This window comes from Bacillus rossius, chromosome 5 (genome assembly GCF_032445375.1).
Source record: "Bacillus rossius redtenbacheri isolate Brsri chromosome 5, Brsri_v3, whole genome shotgun sequence".
In the NCBI taxonomy this organism is placed as follows: domain Eukaryota; kingdom Metazoa; phylum Arthropoda; class Insecta; order Phasmatodea; family Bacillidae; genus Bacillus; species Bacillus rossius.
In genome coordinates this window covers 21,237,486-21,255,955 of record NC_086333.1, presented here as the reverse complement: position 1 = coordinate 21,255,955, position 18,470 = coordinate 21,237,486, and the positions used below count along the sequence as shown (strand labels likewise).

At 34.4% G+C, this 18,470-nt stretch overlaps 1 protein-coding gene across 4 annotated transcripts in view; it reads left to right on the top strand.

Moving 5' to 3' along the window:
• LOC134531634 (alpha-tocopherol transfer protein-like) overlaps positions 1-13,633 on the top strand; it is a 288,390-nt gene extending 274,757 nt beyond the window's left edge. For all 4 annotated transcript variants that reach the window (XM_063367396.1, XM_063367392.1, XM_063367395.1 and 1 more), the window contains 2 exons: positions 10,378-10,483; positions 13,409-13,633. In XM_063367396.1, the coding sequence (XP_063223466.1) occupies positions 10,378-10,483; positions 13,409-13,560 (258 nt within the window). In that variant the 3' untranslated portion in view covers positions 13,561-13,633. The remainder of the gene's footprint in view (positions 1-10,377; positions 10,484-13,408) is intronic.
• The last annotated feature ends 4,837 nt before the right edge of the window (positions 13,634-18,470 follow it).

Here is an 18,470-nt window from a genome sequence, read left to right as displayed (position 1 = left end):
GACCTTGATAATTAGGATGCCAAGGCTGCCATCTTTAATATGACGTAACCTTCGCAATAATCGTTACAGCTGCCATCTTGAAAACCCGTATTATTTATAGTATGTAATCAAATGAAAATTTAAAATTTATAAAAAAATAACTAATAAAAATTTAAAAAAAAAAACACTTCGCGATCTTGGATAATGACATCACGGTCACCACCTTGAAAATCGGTAATTTTGATGCTATAAAATCAGGAAAAATCTTTAAATTTATAAAAAAAACTAAATTTAAATAAAAATTCCGCCGTCTTAAATTAAGACATAACCGTTGCACATTTCGTTATGGTCGCCATCTAGGATTCTAGAAACGTTCCATGTTTTGTTACGCACACCATCTTGGATGTGTGTGACTACATGGTTGCACATTTAGTTACAGCCACCATTTTGGATTCTACCACCTTTTGAATTTTTGTTACGACCGCTACCTTGAAAATCCTTAATTATTATCAAAAAATTTTTTTAAAAAAAATTTAACATTAAAATTTAATATAATTTCAATCAAAAAAAACTTACATCATGGAGTAGTCGGTTTGAAACAGTAGCGGGCAAAATAAAAAAAAATTACGACAGATCCTTCCTTCACGGTAGCCATACGCTGTCGCCAAATTATTTTAATTATTTTCTGCTATAGTGCAGTAATCATTTGTTATTACTGTGGTGTGCGTATTCTTGAAATTTAGATGCTATCTTGGAAATTCGTAATTATTTAGCTATAAATTAGGGGAAAATTTCAAAATTCATTAAATTAACTGCAAGAAATATACTAATTTATTCGATCAGTTCCATTTTTTCACGATACTTGATGGATGCAAGCAAAATTAAATATATGAAAAAAATAATAATAATTTCAATGAATATGGTGGAAAGTCCTAAAATAAGTTTATGTTCCACTCCTAGCTGCCGCTAGTAAGCCGATGATGACATACCAACCACCATCTTGAAATTTCATAAAACTGACTAATAATGTTCTTATTAATATCGTCAATAAAAGTACAAATGTCTTTCGACACACTAAATGTTTTTAGATAAAAGTAGTCTTTCAACATCTTACGAAATGCAGATTTTGCCAAATGGAATCCGTTATCATTTACTTGTAATGCACCGAGCACAGTCATGTGTTTAGAGTCATGTCTAGATGCCATTACAATCGGTTGCGAAACATCTCCTTGTGTACTTGTTCGCATCTGAGTCTTCAAACTAAGCGAGGAGTCGAAATGTCTTCAAGTATTTCATCAGTAAGCACGCGAACTTCACCTTTGTAAATAATTCTGGCTTTTGCTATAACTCTATCCTTGACCAACAAAGGAAAAGTTCACACGCTGGCAAAAGCTGTTTTTGTATTTCTTTTTCAATTTTTTATTATTTTAATTATTTAATTACGTATATAGTAATTAAATACATACGTACGTATTGAACACTTTTTAATTTTCTTACATATCTTATATAAAATTTATGTTCTGTACCGGATTAACACAAAAAAAAAAACGAAAAAAAGCAAACCATTATCTAAGAGGTAAAGTCAGTAATCTTCCTTTGACGCAATACACTAAATCGGCTTGAAGATGCAATGTTTCGCCAACGCCGCATAAACATAACATCTGTTGGGGTTGCATCGGCATGTTGCTCGACGTAGCGCAAAGCCAGATCTAGGGCACTGGCTGCGGCAGTGTGAGAAACAACATCAGTCGGCGCGTTCCCTTCCTCCTCATCGTCGTCTGCATCGAGATCAGTTGATGTTTCCTGCACAGCTGCTACGATATCTTCATGTGTGTATTCCTCGTGGCCACAGTCGTCAATGGCCGTCCACTTTTCAACGCACTCTTCTGCATTTTCGCAACCTGGTACAATTTTTTTCACTAGTTGAAGAATTTAAACTTTTCTTTTGCCGGGGGAAGACCGTTTGTACAAACTCTAAATCAGGCCAGAGATTATTCCATGATTTCTATAAAGATTCCTTTTGTGTTTTCTCGCAAGCTTTTGGTACCCAGTAAATGACATCTTTGAAGGTGATTTTCTTGAGTTTATGCAAGATTGTCAGTTCTTCATTCTCTTCAAGCAGGCTACGAAGAAGCATTTTTCTGTAATTCTGTTTGAAAGCCTGCAAAACTCCTTGGTCCATTGGCTGCAAAATTGAAGTGACGTTTGGTGGGAAAAAATGGCTTTGATATCACCGCAAACAAGTTGCTTTTTTTCAGGATGTTACAGGGCATTGTCTATGAGTAACAAAGCACTCGGAGGCAATCGATTTTCTTTTTTAAAAGCCTTTAATTTTGCACAAATTGATTTTAAAACCAGTCTTGGAACAAGACACGATCCATCCAAGCTTTCTTTTGGTCTCTGTAAAATACAGGGAGAGTGTTCATGTTCATATTTTTAAAACAGCATGGTTATGCCGATATTCATATAACCATCAGCGGAAGCTTATTTGTGGCAGAAGCGTTACAGCAGGTTAACACAGTAAAGCGTTGTTTATCCATTTTAAACCCTGGTGCAGATTGTTACTCTTGTGATGCGAGACTTTTGGTAGGCAATGCTTTAAAGTTAAGTCCTGTCTCATCCGCGTTATAAACTTGCTGTGGCGAGTAGGAAGAAATGATATATTTGAACTCCTCAAGGTATTCAATAGCTGCTTCGTTGTTCGCTGACAGTTTCTCCCTAGTTATTGTAAGCTGCCTGATTCCATGTCGTTTCTTCCATCGGTCTAAGAAACCGCAACTAGCCATAAATGATGCGTCACCATCCATGAGCTTGTTCAGTTGAAGTGCTTTTTCTTGAATCAGAGAGCCAGTGATATGGATTCCTTTTTGTCTTTCTTGGGTAAACCATAAGAAAAATGCTTCGTCCAATTTTTCTTAAGAAGACACTGTCGTTTTGCTACGTTTTTCAATAATTTTTTCACTTGTGGTAGTACAAAACAGCTCAATTTTACCTCTGTTCTTTTTCCAATCGGAAATGGTTGCTTTGCCGACACCGAATTCTTTCGATAACAGAGTGGCACTTTCACCTTTGTCAAGTCTTTTCGGCATTTCCAGTTTTTCTTTTAATGTACACGAGTTATGTTTACGCTTGCTTGTCATGATGACCAACAGCAGGCACAAGCACAGAATGTAAAAAACCACACAACACACCGCTCACAATGGCTCACAAAACGGGGCAAGTGCGCAGTAGCAGGTGACACAGCAGTAGCATGTGACGCACTGACTGTCTGAATCATCATAGTTGGGAATGGAAGAGGAGAGGAATACGTCAGTCTATGCGGGAAGGAGAATGGGGGCTTTGTTTACTCTGGTTGAAGGTCACTGCCTTTCCGCTAATACACACTCACGAACCGCCCTTCATTTAGACCTAATGTTGTCACATAATGTAGGCTGTTGGATTTGTTAAACTCGGAATATTTGAAATTGCAGTTTAGGCTATGTGAGTAATTAAAAATATTATATGATACTAAATATGTACCCTAAATAATAAAGGTATATTTTTCGTCTGACCTTTCATACATATTTGACATATCAAACACTAAATACGCCTCAAAAAGACAATATATGGCATTATATGACAAAATTCCGCCTAATCCGAACAGGGTTCGGTCCCAATTAGTTCGGATTAGCGGGATTCTACTGTATATACTTTTAAGAGATTTTTTACTTAGTCGATTACTATGAATTGAGACAGCTGAGAAACATTGACAAATGAGACGAATTTCCTTCTCCATGAGCTCTAGCGAAGCCCTCATTCTCTCGAGATCGTGAGTGAGCATCCCGCATGTACAAAATCTGCCTGTACAACACAGCATGTGGTGCCAATTGATTCATGAATTGGAACTACTTGCAACAAGTTTTTCGCATGAGATGAATTAACCCTCGCTGCTGAATGGAGCTAGTGTAGCTAGTTGCAGCTTTGTAGACTCGTATTCTCGTATCCTCTTAGTCTTGTAGTCTTGTATTCCTTTAGACTCATAGACTTGGAGCCTTGGAGCCTTGGAGCCTTGGAGCCTTGTAGCCTTGAGACATGTAGCATTGTAGTCCTGTAGCTTCGAAGTCTCGTAGCCTTTGTAAACTTGTTGCATCGTTGCCTTGCAACCTGGTAGTATCATAGACTTGTAGCTTTGTAGTCAAGAAGCATATATTTTTGTCGTCTCGTATCTTGATTCTATGTAGCCTTGTAGTCTATAGCTAATTGAAGCCTCATAGACTCGTAGTCTTTTAGATTCGTAGCCAAGTCACCTTGTTGTAAATGTTGCTGGAGCTGTTAGGCCTATGAGAGCTGGAGCCGATGACTTTTGGAGCCAACGACTTTTCGAGCCAATGACTTTTGGATCCAATAAATTTTGGAGCCAAAGACTGTTGGAGTCAAAGATTTGTGGAGCCAATGTCTTTTGTAGTCATTGACTAATCGTATCCCTCTGGCGAGATCATATCCCTGGGTGATAACGTATCCCTAAGATAAGATGGTATTTCTTTGGCGAGAATGTATCATACCAAGTTGATTTTTCGTACAAATGGGCTTCCATTCTTTCAAATGCATGTTCAGTGTGTGTATTGTGTGATCATTACTCGTCCTTTGTGTGTATTGTGTGATCGTTGCGTGTAAATTGCGTGACCTGTATGTGTATTGCATGTTTGTTGCATGTTTATTGAGTATTCTGTGTGTGTAATGTGTGTCCATTGCTTGTCCAGAGTTTTAATAGTGTGTATTGCGTGTTCGTTGCATGTTCACTGCGTGATCAGTGTGTACTATGTGTAAATTGCATGTCCTGTGTATGTAATGTGTGTACAGTGTGTCCATTGCGTTGTTATCTCCTGCAGCGACTCGAGAAGAGTTGCCAAGAGAGATAGGGTGGGATTTTATCTTGCGAGGAAAACAAACAGTTTTGTGTACAAGACGCTTTTATTGGTTATAACATAACACACGAGAAACATGCAAACTTGATATTTATACGTTGCCGTTTGCTTCAATAGCTTAAGTCGGTTAACAGCAAATGGCTGACGGTGTCTGTGAACACAAATTACACACTTTTAATTCCATGCAACGAGTATCAACACAGAACGAATAATAACCCTGACAGATACGTTTAGAGATAATGATAGCAATGGGAACAAACAATGTAACTTTTGTATTAAAATATTCTTTAAATTATTTTACTGATACTTCCAAAAACTATGTTGCAAAATTAGACTTATAACTTTATGTTAAATTACAAGAAATTTATCTTACACACAATTCAGAATATATACTTGACTTACACTTACACTATTAACCTACACCGCGAGTTTGGGTCCGCCCTCTATTTATATAACAAACATTTAAATCAGACACCTAGTGGAGTTTTCGCCTACACTTTATTGAGGTGCGGCCAACTTGTAGTCTTTATTCCTAGTTCCGGATTTCCGGCGTCTCAGTCCGGTCTCTATTGGTTAACTGCTCTATGTACAAAGTCAATTCCGGGTAAGTTCGCCAACGATGCCTATAAATCCTCGTTACCCTATGCGGACGACGTAGATGTCGACCTCCACTCTCGTTGCGCCGACTCGCTCCTTCGCCACTCGCTGAGCGAGTGTCCCTAATAAAAGTCTGCTCCCCTCACTATTTACCTTCAGGGGGTATACGCCCACCCCTGAGGACGTCAAATTTGATTAGCAGCTTTCCTCAAAATTACTCGCCGAGCGAGTTCCTACTCGCTCCTGGCGAGTATTGGTGGCGAGTTTTGTTTTGTCGTGGCGTCTGAGGTTAAGTCCGTTTCTTCGTGGTATGTCGTCTGCGGTTAAGTCCCGATCCAGAGTGAAAAAGTTAATGTTCCACTTACGGCCTTGTTGGAATTCGGCTAAGTCCCACCTCGGCTTCGGACGGAGGTGATAGACTCCGGAGGTGACGGTGCGGCCGCCGCAGGCAGAGTCCGGTTGGGACCTCTGGATGTAGAGTGACTGTCTCTCGTGGCGGAGCAGCGATCCCTTCTGCCCCGGGTGTGGATTTTTTCTAAGTCAGCAGCGTCGTGGTGCTGCGAAGTTGCGGACGTCGTGGGCGATGGCGGCAGCGTGATGATTTGTAGTCTTCTTCGGAGCAATGATGTAAGCCGAAGCCTCTGGCTAGTAGCCAGGCACATTCTGCTTGCTGCTTGCTAACAACCCCGTATTTATACCCGGTGAGCCCTGAGTGACATCATCAAGTGCCAATCAGCGCAACCCCGAAGTGACGTCATCAAGATCCAATCAGCGCTCACTGCCTGTGAGCCTCGGGTCGCCTCTGCCTGCGAATCCCGGGTTTCCTGGGGCCTAGGAGTTATACAACCTCTTAGACTTCCGTGTATTGCTGTTGTCCTGCCTTTTAGGGAATTCTCGTTAGGTAGGTATTTCCTACCATAACAGCGTGTACAGTGTGTGTAATGTGTGTCCTTATCTTTTGCCGGATGTGTTCTCTATTTTTCGAATGTTCTTCCAAAATGTCCTTCCTTTTTGTCGAACGTGCTTCCGAATGTGATTCCTTTTTGTTGAATGTGCTTCCAAATATGCTTCCTTTTGGTCGAACGTGCTTCCCTTTTTGGCGAATAGTTTTCATTTATGTCTAATGTGCTTCCAGTTGTTCTTTATTTTTATCAAATATGCTCCCTCTTCGATGAATGTTTTTTTTTCTTTTTGAATATATTCTTACTCGTTTATTATAGTGTATGGTTCTTGTTTGACTATCATTTTTTGTAGACAGGTCTCAGGTTTATAAGCGAATCCTAAACGGCAGAACTTTAAGTTTGTTTCTGGCTCCGATGGTGTGAGGCTCCCCTAGCTTGACTATTCTGATACATAAGTCCGGTATTTGTCTATTTTTAATAACTTGATGACAACTTTGAAGTCGAACTCGATGGAAGTTGTACCATCGTCAATGGGAACCTCGACGGTAGCGACGACGATTGGACGCAGATCCTGTTGGCATCGTCGACTACAACCGCGAAGAACTTGATGGACAGTTTACTACCAGCAGCGCAGAACCTGGAGGCAGCGACGCCGATGGCAACGAAGAACTCGATGGATTGTGTATCAACGTCACCTACGACATTAGAGGAGACTTCAACAGGTATGGTTCCGCCAGCAGAAGAGACTCCACTGCATGCAGTGCTGGCTGCAGAGGAAACCTTAATGAGTGATGTTTCACCAGCGAAGGAGACTTTAAAGTTTGGTGATTCGCCAACAACTAACGAACATCGATGCCGTTACTGTAACAAGATATTCTCGAAACACGGTAATGCTTGTTAACACGAGAAGAGAGAATACACCAAGAATCCTCCTCGCAAAATGTTTGGCTGTGAGAAATGTCATAAACAGTTTGCCAGAAAAGATTATATACAAATGTACTTGAAGACATGCAGATGTCGTGATGCACGGCAGAAAGTAAAGATTCCGCTGTAACATCTATATCTATGTGCATTAGAATTACACCGGGAATTGGTACAACTGCAATAACATCAGAATATGGTTTGTGTCTGATAGGTTCGTCTTCGTCAACCATACATACTTGCGGCTACTGCGATATGTCGTTCGCATTTGCCCATAATGCACAAAAACATGAGAGAAGTAAATGTACTAAGAATCCATTTCGTATGAAGTTTCGCAGCTTTAAGAGTCATGTTTTGTTCACACGTATTGACAGTTTTAGATGACACGCGAAAAACTGTAAAGGTTTAAGTACATGTGTCTACTGTTGAACTACCTGCAGACATTTGAACCCATCGGTTACAGTTGGAGACTCGTATGCGTACAAACACACAAACAGATGGTAAGCTATCGATTGCGAAGACGCCTTGACATGAAACTAAACCCAAGACTCTGCTCGGTGCTTTACAGGTGAATGATAATGGATTTCACTTGTCGAAATCTGCGTTTCGTGGATCGTTGGTAAACTACTTTTATTTAAATAAACTTAGTGGGGCGAAAGACATATGTACTTTTCATGTCGATATCAAGCCGAATATTATTAATCAGTTTAATAATGAAGTAGCAACGTATTCACGGTTTAAATATTACTTGTAGCTGGATTGTGTATATGGCAAACCATATCCGTTTGAGTATCAAGAAAATAAGCGCGCTTTCAATACTGTTTTTTTTTACCTATCACACGTCGCGGAAGAGTCTTTTAAACATGGTATCATGAAACTCTGTCGTGAAGAGGAAGACTATGTCAGTAAAGGATCTGGCTGGTCTCTGTCTTCAGTAAACCGATTATAGCTATGAATTATCCTGTTAAAATCAATGCAGAACTAAAAATTTATTGGATTACTTACATTCGCAAGTATTCCTGTAGTAGAGTAGAATTTATAGAATAAATTTTTATTTGTAAAGATGTTGGTTCATTTGTCGAACCCGTAATTTGTTTGGTAATTTAATTAAATTATTGTTTTGTATCATCATGAATCAAACTGACGTGATATAATTTATTATTATTTAAAAGAACGATTTTTTAAAAGATTTTTGGGATTATTTCCGAATTTATAGCTTAAAAATTTCGAATTTCCAAGGTGGCAGCCAATTGTCAAGATGGCGGAAGTCACAGTAAAAAATGGTTACAGCTCTCCAGCTGGTTAAAATTACACTAATACGGTGGTAGCGCCCACTAGCAGACAAAAACAATATGTCAGATCCAAGATGGCGGCCTCCACCAAATGCAAAAATGATGGCCACCATGACGTCATACTGGCTGACGTAATATCTGCCTTGGCATTAGTGGTGAGGTCAGTCTGCCGGTGGCTTCTGTGGAGGAAGTGTCCGTTGCCATTTTTAATCGAATGACCTCGTCGGGTTTGAACCGAGGACTCCAAACTCCACTACGTAAGTGCATTTTAAAATAAAATTTGTATTAATTAAATTTGTTTTTAAATTTAAAAAAAATTCTAACTAATTAAGATATAAATAAGAGATCTTAATATGGTGGACTAATTTAAAATTGGCGGAATTTTTTTATGTTAAAATAATATTACATAAAGATTTTTGTAATTTAAAATTTTTTCCCGATTTTCTAACATAAAAATTATTTACTTTTAATATGGCGGCCGTTACGAAAAATGCAATGATTGCAGCCGAGGTCAAAGTCCTGATCTCAGCGGCTTAGGGAAGCTGGTAACTAGCTTTAAAGAATTTTCAAGCCGTCGACATTTTTCAGAATAAATTGGAAAATTTTCTTTCAAAATGGGAATTTTTCCTCAAAATAGGAAAACTTATAGAAAGTTTTGGGTATTTTGAGTCCTTTTTGAGTAATTTTGAGTAAATTTGATATAAAGATGGCGGCCGTGACGTTACAATCCAGTTTGGCAGAAATCGGCTCCAGTTCCACACCCTCAACCCTCGCACCAATTTACTTGATGTGAATTCAACTCATACGTCTTTAAAGGTTGTGCTATCTACAGGCTGTTCACATAGAAGATAAATATTTTAAAAAATAATAACATATTGGTCTGCATTTTTGGAGCTATTAATTATTCTGAATTTTGTATGTTATAAAATTGTTTAACGCGTGTAAAGAATATCAAGAAAATTATTTTTGTTAAGGCACATATGTCCGGAAACACAACCGTGTAAATTTTCAGGCGAAAACAATGATGCTCAAATTTGAAATTTGCACGCATAATGCAACACTCCATTGGCTGATAGAACGCGGTATTGCATCGCCACGTCGTGAAATTCAAATGCGGGATGCAGGTGACGAGTGGAGTGCAGGTGTTTTGAAATTGTATCAACCAGCAAAATTAATAAAAATCACTATTGTTAATTCACTATAAATATAGAGTATTTTCTTGGTGGCAACTTTACCTTGCTGTTAAAAATTCTGTGTTGTATAACAGAATTAATATTTAGCATTCTACCCAGTAGAGATTTATTATTTATAACTGAGAAAGCGTTCAAATACCAGTTTTTCTAACATGCTTGACAGTACATTTGAGGCTATATTAGAGAATTAACTGTATCAATAATACATTTCTGATTATTTTTAATACATTTAGGTACATTTAAAATTAGAAAGCATATATGTGAACAACGAATAATCTTTGGTATCAATAATCACGTACATTTATATTTATTTTATAATGTTCAGTTTTGAAAAAAGAAGTAGATAGTTTAAGATAACATTATACTTTGAGAAGATTTCTTAATGTTATGACATTTTTAAGCTTACCCTATCAAGCTTCCTGTATCAAGTAACAGCAGATTATACCGCCCAGTGTTTAAGCTTACCCTATGAAGCTTCCTCTATTAAGTAACAGCAAATTATACTGTCTAGTGTTTAAGTTTGTAAATGCTGCTTATAATATGATACTTTATATAAAAATGTGTTATTTTTTATTTTATTTTTCATCAGTTGTTCGTCCACGGAAGTAACAGGGAGTCTCTATACGAACAGCTACCGAGGGATGTCTTGCCAGAAGAATATGGAGGAACTAAAGGAACCACGGATGGTATGACAGGTAAAGGTTGAATAAAGAGTTGTTACGGAAACTCGATTAAGAATTTATATTACAAAATATTAAAGCCTATCTTTTCGAATAAAGGTATTGAATAACTTTTAAAATCAATTGTAGAAATTTTATTTGTCCAAATTATCAGAAACTACATATTTGGAATTTAACAAATATTCCCGTAGTAGTATTTTAAGCTTAGGCGATTAAATTAATAATAACTTCTTTAATCAAAAATAATAGCGGGCCTCTTTTCTAAAAAAAAATATCTTAAAGGGCGTTCCAAATTACCTTAGATTTGTGCTGCTTTTACGCAAAGTAAAATGTCAATTTAAATTTAAACACCATAAATATTTTACTATTGCTATTAAAAAAATCTATTAGCTATTGCATATATTTTATTATTGCCGACGTAATGGATATTTGATGCCTAAGACGCCCCATGTCTGCTTTACCTAGCATGCAGCAGTCTCAGCGGCAGTAATAACACGCCCAGAATAAGCATATCGAGAGACAGGATTCGCAAGGTGGGCCCCTGATTAATCCCCCCTCCCCCAATTCTAGGAGTTTTGCGCGAGGGCTTTATTCTACACAATTCATCTCTGTAGAGAATACTTGTATGTTGTATACTGTCAATATGTTGGCATGTATGATTTCAATAAGGAGAAAACTTTAAATAGACAAAAGGTTTTCCATAAAAATAGTTTGGATTTTGATGTTTACCAACCCGTTTAACAGTCAGCATTTTTGCAAGAGCAAACGGCCCCCCTCAGTGATGGGCTTCATAATTACCGCAAGGGGGGGGGGGGGGGGAGAGAAGAGGAATATATTGGAAAACCCAGCCAGTTAGCTGAGTCTCGCCAACATTAGCAACAGAAACCCGTCACGCATGTGTCATGCAGTGGAGCGAGCTGTCAGAGTCCTCGCCGCATGCACAAGCTGCATTGCCCGAGAGCTGTGCGCCAACAACTCCTCGTGTGCATTTCATAAATTAACTATAAGACTAATATATTCCCTGTGCTGTCTGTTCCTGGAGGCGAGTTGGTGTGCGTTTCCCCGCCGTAAGTACATGCATCTGTGTACGTATTTTACAGTAGAACAGTAGAACGTGTAAAAGGGATGAATAAAAATTGCGCAGATTTGTGAGTTAGTTGTACGATGTGTACACATGTACATTTGAAGGACGTTTCTTTCATGCTAACGGTATTTTCTTTCACGTTAATCAAAGCGGCTATCAATTTAGTTATTTCATGATATCGAGCCTATATACATTAGTAATCTTAAAATGTTGTCGTTTGACTATGAGTGTCCTCTTGATATTTAAGTTAAATTGAATGACTTTGTTGGACTTAAATATTTATGGCTGATGATATAGTATTTTATATCACAACGAACGCACATAAAAAATATGATGAACACCCGACCTTGGTATCAGACCACTTGCTGTCCGCACTGCGCAGCGATGCGCCTCTGCCCTAGCTCCTGCCATCCTGAACTCTGCAGGGCTCTGCCAATGAAGTAGGAGAGACGTGGCGTACAGCTGTCATTTTCAATCAATTAAACTATGCCTTTTTATTCGTTTTGCACTAGATTGATGTTCATTTATATACACCCGCCAAAATACTATGAACATTTACTTGTCAATTTGCAAAACCAGTTACGTTAAATTTTTCGTGAGATATAGTTTTCTTCAATACCAAATGGATGTACTAATAGTAGGGACCCCAGTATTTTAAAAACCAAATAAAAATGTCCCTTTATTTATAATTTTGATTAATTTTATCTCGCAAGCTGTAACTAGCGGAGTCTCAGGTTTTCTTTCAGTGTTATTTTTGTTATCATGTGCCAAAAGTTAAAAAAAAACTTAAAAAGTCTTTTGAAATCCTGTATTTTTCATGTAATTCACAGCTAATGTTTTTTTATTAAATTTATTTACTTAACTAATTCTCAATAAAGTAGAATAAGAAAAAGAGATTTTAGATTTTTTTAAAGAAATGTTTGTAAATATTGAAGTTTACTTCCACGTCGTTAAGTGTCACAGTAACAAGGTACCTACAAAAGTGTGAGGGAGTACTTGGTATTTACGCTTGCACATACGCTCCGTTATTATTTAGACGGAACGCGACAAATAACTACAGGTAGGCGAAGCTCTCATTATAATTTACACGTGTTTTAAAATATTAACATGAACACTTATTGTAGTGAAAAGTTCTTTTAAAATCCTTCCAGCTATTTTGAGTACGCGTCGTTTTTTTATAAAATAGTGTGTCTTAAAGTTATATAAAGCGACTTAAGAACAAACGACTTTATGAAAAACGATTTTAGAAAAGATGACTTCATTACCAACTTCTTTCTTGAAAATCACTGGGTAGCGGAAACTTATAGTGTAAGACAATAATATGTTTTAATCTTACTACAAGCATTTGTCCTAATTTTTAGGATAAACGACTTTAGAACAAACGCTTTTAGGAAAAACTATGCACTCCGTTTAAATTTAATTTTGAATGTCATATACGATAACAAATTAAAATATTAGGCTAGGAGAAGTAAACTGTGCCGTACCAAATATACAATATATTTTTTCGTTCTTTACAAGAAACGTATATGACAGGTGTTCATAGTTAAACATAAAACCATTTTTAATCAAATAGGTCTACATGATATAATTATTTTTTTGCGTAAAATTTTTAAAATAGGTATTTAGAGAGTGATTCAATAATTAATTCGTTAAGAAATATTCATTGTCTTTAAAATTGGTTAACAAACTGAGTAACTTTGTCACCAATTTTACGAGAATAATTAAATGGTTTGAGAGTATATACATAATTTAAATAATTTATTTTATGTCTTTAACAAAAAAACTTATTCATTAATGTTGTGTTTGTCTAACCAACCATTTTAAAAATATTATTTTTGTGGTTTTGTTCGTTCCAGAAATGTGGAGGAAGAAGGTGGAGAGCTACCGAGAGTGGTTCATCGCAGACGAGCAGTTCGGCGTGGATGAGAAGAAGCGGACAGGCAAACCGAAGAACTACGAAGACGTTTTTGGTGTTGAAGGATCTTTTCGGACCCTCAATGTTGATTAAAGGCGTTTTCATTGCATAACACATGTAACGATTCTACACTCTTAACAATAAAAAAAATTAAATATATTCGTAACTATTTGCTACTATCATTTTTTTAATGTTATTTATAGGAAATTTTGTTTCTTGTTTACGAAAAATCATATTTGAATGGTGAAAATTTGATATTCTTAGTGCAAACTGCAGAAGTTCACATTTTACGTAGTATTGTGAGCCAAAACTATACTTCATGTTCTTCAAAATTATTACTAAAATTATTATTTTTGTTTAGCTAAGGTTTTTGTTTAACTATGGTATCTGTTGTGACAGGACGAAGTTTTATATTATAACGAAGTGCTTTAATATACATAGAAATGAAGCTATATTTTCAGCATCGTACCTCCCGTTTTATTATATACTAGCTTCACTCGCACAATATCTGAGTATTGCTAAAAATCTTACCAATAAAACAAGATATGTGATTAATTCCAAATAATTTTACTGAATAAATGGAAAAAAATTAATTGTCAGATGCAAAAATATGTATATTTCATAACATAACTGTTTAAGAATGATGTATTTGGAGTAGTTATGCGAAGACACAATTTTTTTAGTATTTATTAACAATCTGATTTTAAATCTTTTGTTTCAAAGTGTTCGAAGATATATTTTACCTTGATGAAATCACACTTAACTCCTTTTCATTCCATGAGGTAGACTATTAAAAAAAAAATATCTTAAACTCGCATCTAAATTATTTTAACAAAATTTATTACATCTTTTCATTGAAATTTTCATTAACTATAGTTAGAGATATTCTTAGAATTATTAAATAATTTCACTTTATTACAAATACCTCTCATTTTTTAAGGGTATTTGATACAATCACATCTTTATTTGAAAAATAAAGTACAGATATCCAATTTATTATACAACATATTATTCGACTCAGTTTACTTAGTATTACTTAAAAAAATCCCAAAATTTGTTAACCCTCACTTCTTTTCCCGCAGGTATGCCAATGTAAAAATTAAGAACTAAGTAAATATGGCAGTATCTATAACCAAACAAAAATCAAACTAAAACCATTATCTTTCTTTGAACGGCAGATTTGAACTCCAAAACAATGATAATAAACTTATATTTATATTGAGTTAAAAATATTTATCCAATTATGATTTTATAGATTCCATAACATTTTATTTTATTTCTGAAATAATATTAACCTCTAATACATCCCAAGGGGTGATATTTCGGAAAAATTTAAATAAGATAAGGTAAGTTAAAGTATGTTAATTAAACATTTTCTATTCTTAAATTAGGATTCATTTGATAAATATATATTAATTTTAATGTTAAAATATTAATTTCAAAATTTAACCTTTTAAAAAGTAGAACTTCAGCATGTTGTAAGAAAGAGTTGGTAGATGTTGCATGTCTGTAAATAATACCACATTATCTTACATTCAGCTTGATTAGCTTCAGGGATACAACTTTTTCAATAAAAAAATTAACTACATTTCACCCGTTTTATGTCGAATGTAGAAAAATTATAAAGGTTAAAACTAATAATAAATCTTAATTTTTCTTTATTCTTACTCAGTTTGTTTTACCTTCACCTTGATATGCTTGGATATATGATTTACTTCTATAAAAACTAACGTGCCCCCGTTTCACTGGCTTTAGGGTGGAATATAGAAAAAAGGTGAAAGAACTCTACATAATATTTTTTTTACGTTATTTATGCTAAATTTCTCACATCCAACTTTATTTTGCATGGATCTATGAAAATTTTAGGATGAAACACAGCTAACTCCCTTTTCCTACCCTTTAAAGACCAAATCCGGAAAAACTGAAAAACACAATTCGTAACTTAAAGTGCTTGTTGTTCATTCTTAATATCTAACTAAATTAGTTTCGGAGATACAACTTTTTTAAATATATGCAAACTTACCCCTTTATCACCCCATTAAAAGAGGAATTTTTATAAACGCAAAAATTAAGCATTACGTAACTTATGATGTATTTGTTTAGTATCTTACTTACAGTTCTAACTGAAATTTAAGCGTTCCATTTTTTGTTTTAAAAACACGCCTACCCCTTTTACTAACCTTATGTTTGAATAAAGTAGTACCCAATAAAGTAGAACCCAATTTTTTTATTGTGTTTTTTTAAATTCGAAGTTTCAAAACCATATTCACCCCTTTTTCACACCTTATGGCTGGAATTTCGCAAAAAGGTCACTTTGTTGTTGGTAGTTTTCGTATGTTTATTATTGGTAGACGAAATATTTTACTATGCTAAATAATTTAATTCGGAGATATGATTATTAATAACAATATACTTACCTTTTTTTAATTTATTATGGGTAGAATTTCGCAAAATATTAAAATTGAGGTAAGTAGTTGTATGTTTATATTTGGTACCCAAAATCACTTACTGCTTTATTAAATTTGGAAATATAATTATTAATCTGAAAAACTTACTTAATCCTTTTCAACATCTTAAGGGTAGAATTACGCAAAATATAATGATTGTGTTTAGTAGTTTATGTATGTTTATTATTGTACCCAAAGTCATTTATTAATTAAGTTATGTGATATATAATAATCTTAAAATCATACTTACTTCTTTTTCATCCCCTAGGAGTTTAATTTCACAAAAGAAAATAGTTTTGAGATATTTTATGTTTATTATTAGTACCCAAACGTTTTAATTACGCTTAATTAAACACAGAGTTATAATAATTAATCTTTAACACATTCTTAGCCTTTTGTCAATGTTTAGGGGTAAAATTACGCAAAGTATAAATTTGTCGTTGTAAATTTTGTATGTTCATTATGGTATCCAAAATCATCCATTACACTTAATTAAATACAAATATATAATTATTAATTTTTAAAACATACATACCTATTTTCACCCTTTAGGGGTTGAATTTCACAAAATATAAAAATTGTTTTGTACGTTTTTGTATGCTTATTATGTGTAGGTACCCAAAATATTTCATTAAGCTTAGGTAAATTTGGAGATATAATTATTATTTTGAGTACAAAGCTACCTTTTTTTCACCTTTTAGGGGTTTAATTTCATAAAGTATAAAAAAATATATAAAAAATGTTTTCGAATGGTCATTATTAGAACCCGCAATCATTCATTATGCTTAATTATATTCGGATATTTAATTATTAATTTTTGAAACATACTTACCCTTTTTTACTCCTTAGGTGTTGAATTTCGCAAAATATAAAAATTTGTGTTTTAAGTTTTCGTATGTTTCTTGTTGGTACCCAAAATTGATGCTCGAGCTAACAGACAAACGAACAAAAATTATATATATATATATATATATATATATATATATATATATATATATATATATATACATTTGAGTTCTCAGTAATGTAATTAGCCATTTGCAATATATTTTTTTATCATTTTATCCTCTATACAGACTTTTTGCCTTAAACAGTATTATTATTAGTATAGATAAATATAAAAATTATATATATATATATGTGTGTGTATTTTGTGTGTGTTTTTCCGGTATAGGACAACGGGATTTTTCAGATATATTGATTGTTTGCCATATAATTAGTGATTCAACAAAAGTAATTTTTCACTTCTTTTAGTTTACATTAATAAAATAAATGTTTGTATATCAAGCGATTTTAATTTGTATAAATACTTAATTTGTTCTTTGTAAAGATTTAAAAAACAAAACAAATTAAAACATTTTCTTAACAGATAGATAGTAATAGCCTATAAATCGCCCATTGAAAGATATCACACGAAAAATAATAGCAACGGGGACGGAAGTTTAAATTAAAATATCTCCATATGAATTCTATACTTGATGAATTTCAGTAATGATATTTATTGAAAAAGATATTTTTATTTTTTGTTTGTTTGTATCGGTCTTATTTTCTTCAGTGTTGATATAAATACCAAAACAGTACTACATTCTGGATTTTGACCAATAAAACCTTTGGAAAGTATCTTAGTTTTCCCTTTACTTTTCATTAATTGCATAAACTCTCTCCTAAGCTATGTTCTAAACCTGGGCTTCAGCACAGACACAGATATGTGTTTATAATGAAACACATTTTTGTTAATTAATGCTTTCTGTGTGCCAAGTGGTTTCTCTTAATAAGCACTATTATTATTATTCAAACCGACGGATTTGAACTACACGAGCATCGGCAGTTTATTTCAGTTATTGATTCAAAATGTTAATAATGCAGTCAGGCCGGACGTGCAGGCCGCGAGGTATCTTCTCGAGCTCTGATAATTGCTTGGCTAATAATTAATGCTAACGAAATTGGACTGATGATATATTTCATGTATCCTTCCACCTCGAAGACAGTTGGATAGATAACAATGAAGTACAAGGTTTGTTTAATGCCGTTAAATACACTCAAGTAACTGGGTTGAAGCATTTAAGACGCAAGGTGTGTATATTTACATTGCTAGAAAGGAAAAATTTCCCAAGTAAGGAAAAATTCAACGATCTGCAAAGGAAATTTTTCCTTTCGTTTATGATAAACCCAATCAACACAAATGATAAATATTAATAATCTTTATAGATTTCATATTGATATGGCAGCATATTAGTCACACTTTATCTGAAAATTAATTATTTAAGTCTGCACGTCCAAGTTTATCTTGGAAAAAAAAAAGATAATTTTTTACAACATACATATAATGTTTAGATACATTAAAATATAAAACGTTCAATTAAAAGTTAATATTAAATTAAAACACCAGTTAAAATAAATTCACTTATATAAAATAAACTTCAAAGATAACTACAAAGACAATTTTAATGACACCACAAATATTAATTCTTTGTTAAAAACGGCTGGTTTGTGGCTGTATTGCAAGTCTCAATCCTCGGAATAACGTGGAAGGTAATTGTGTTTGAAAAAAGCTAA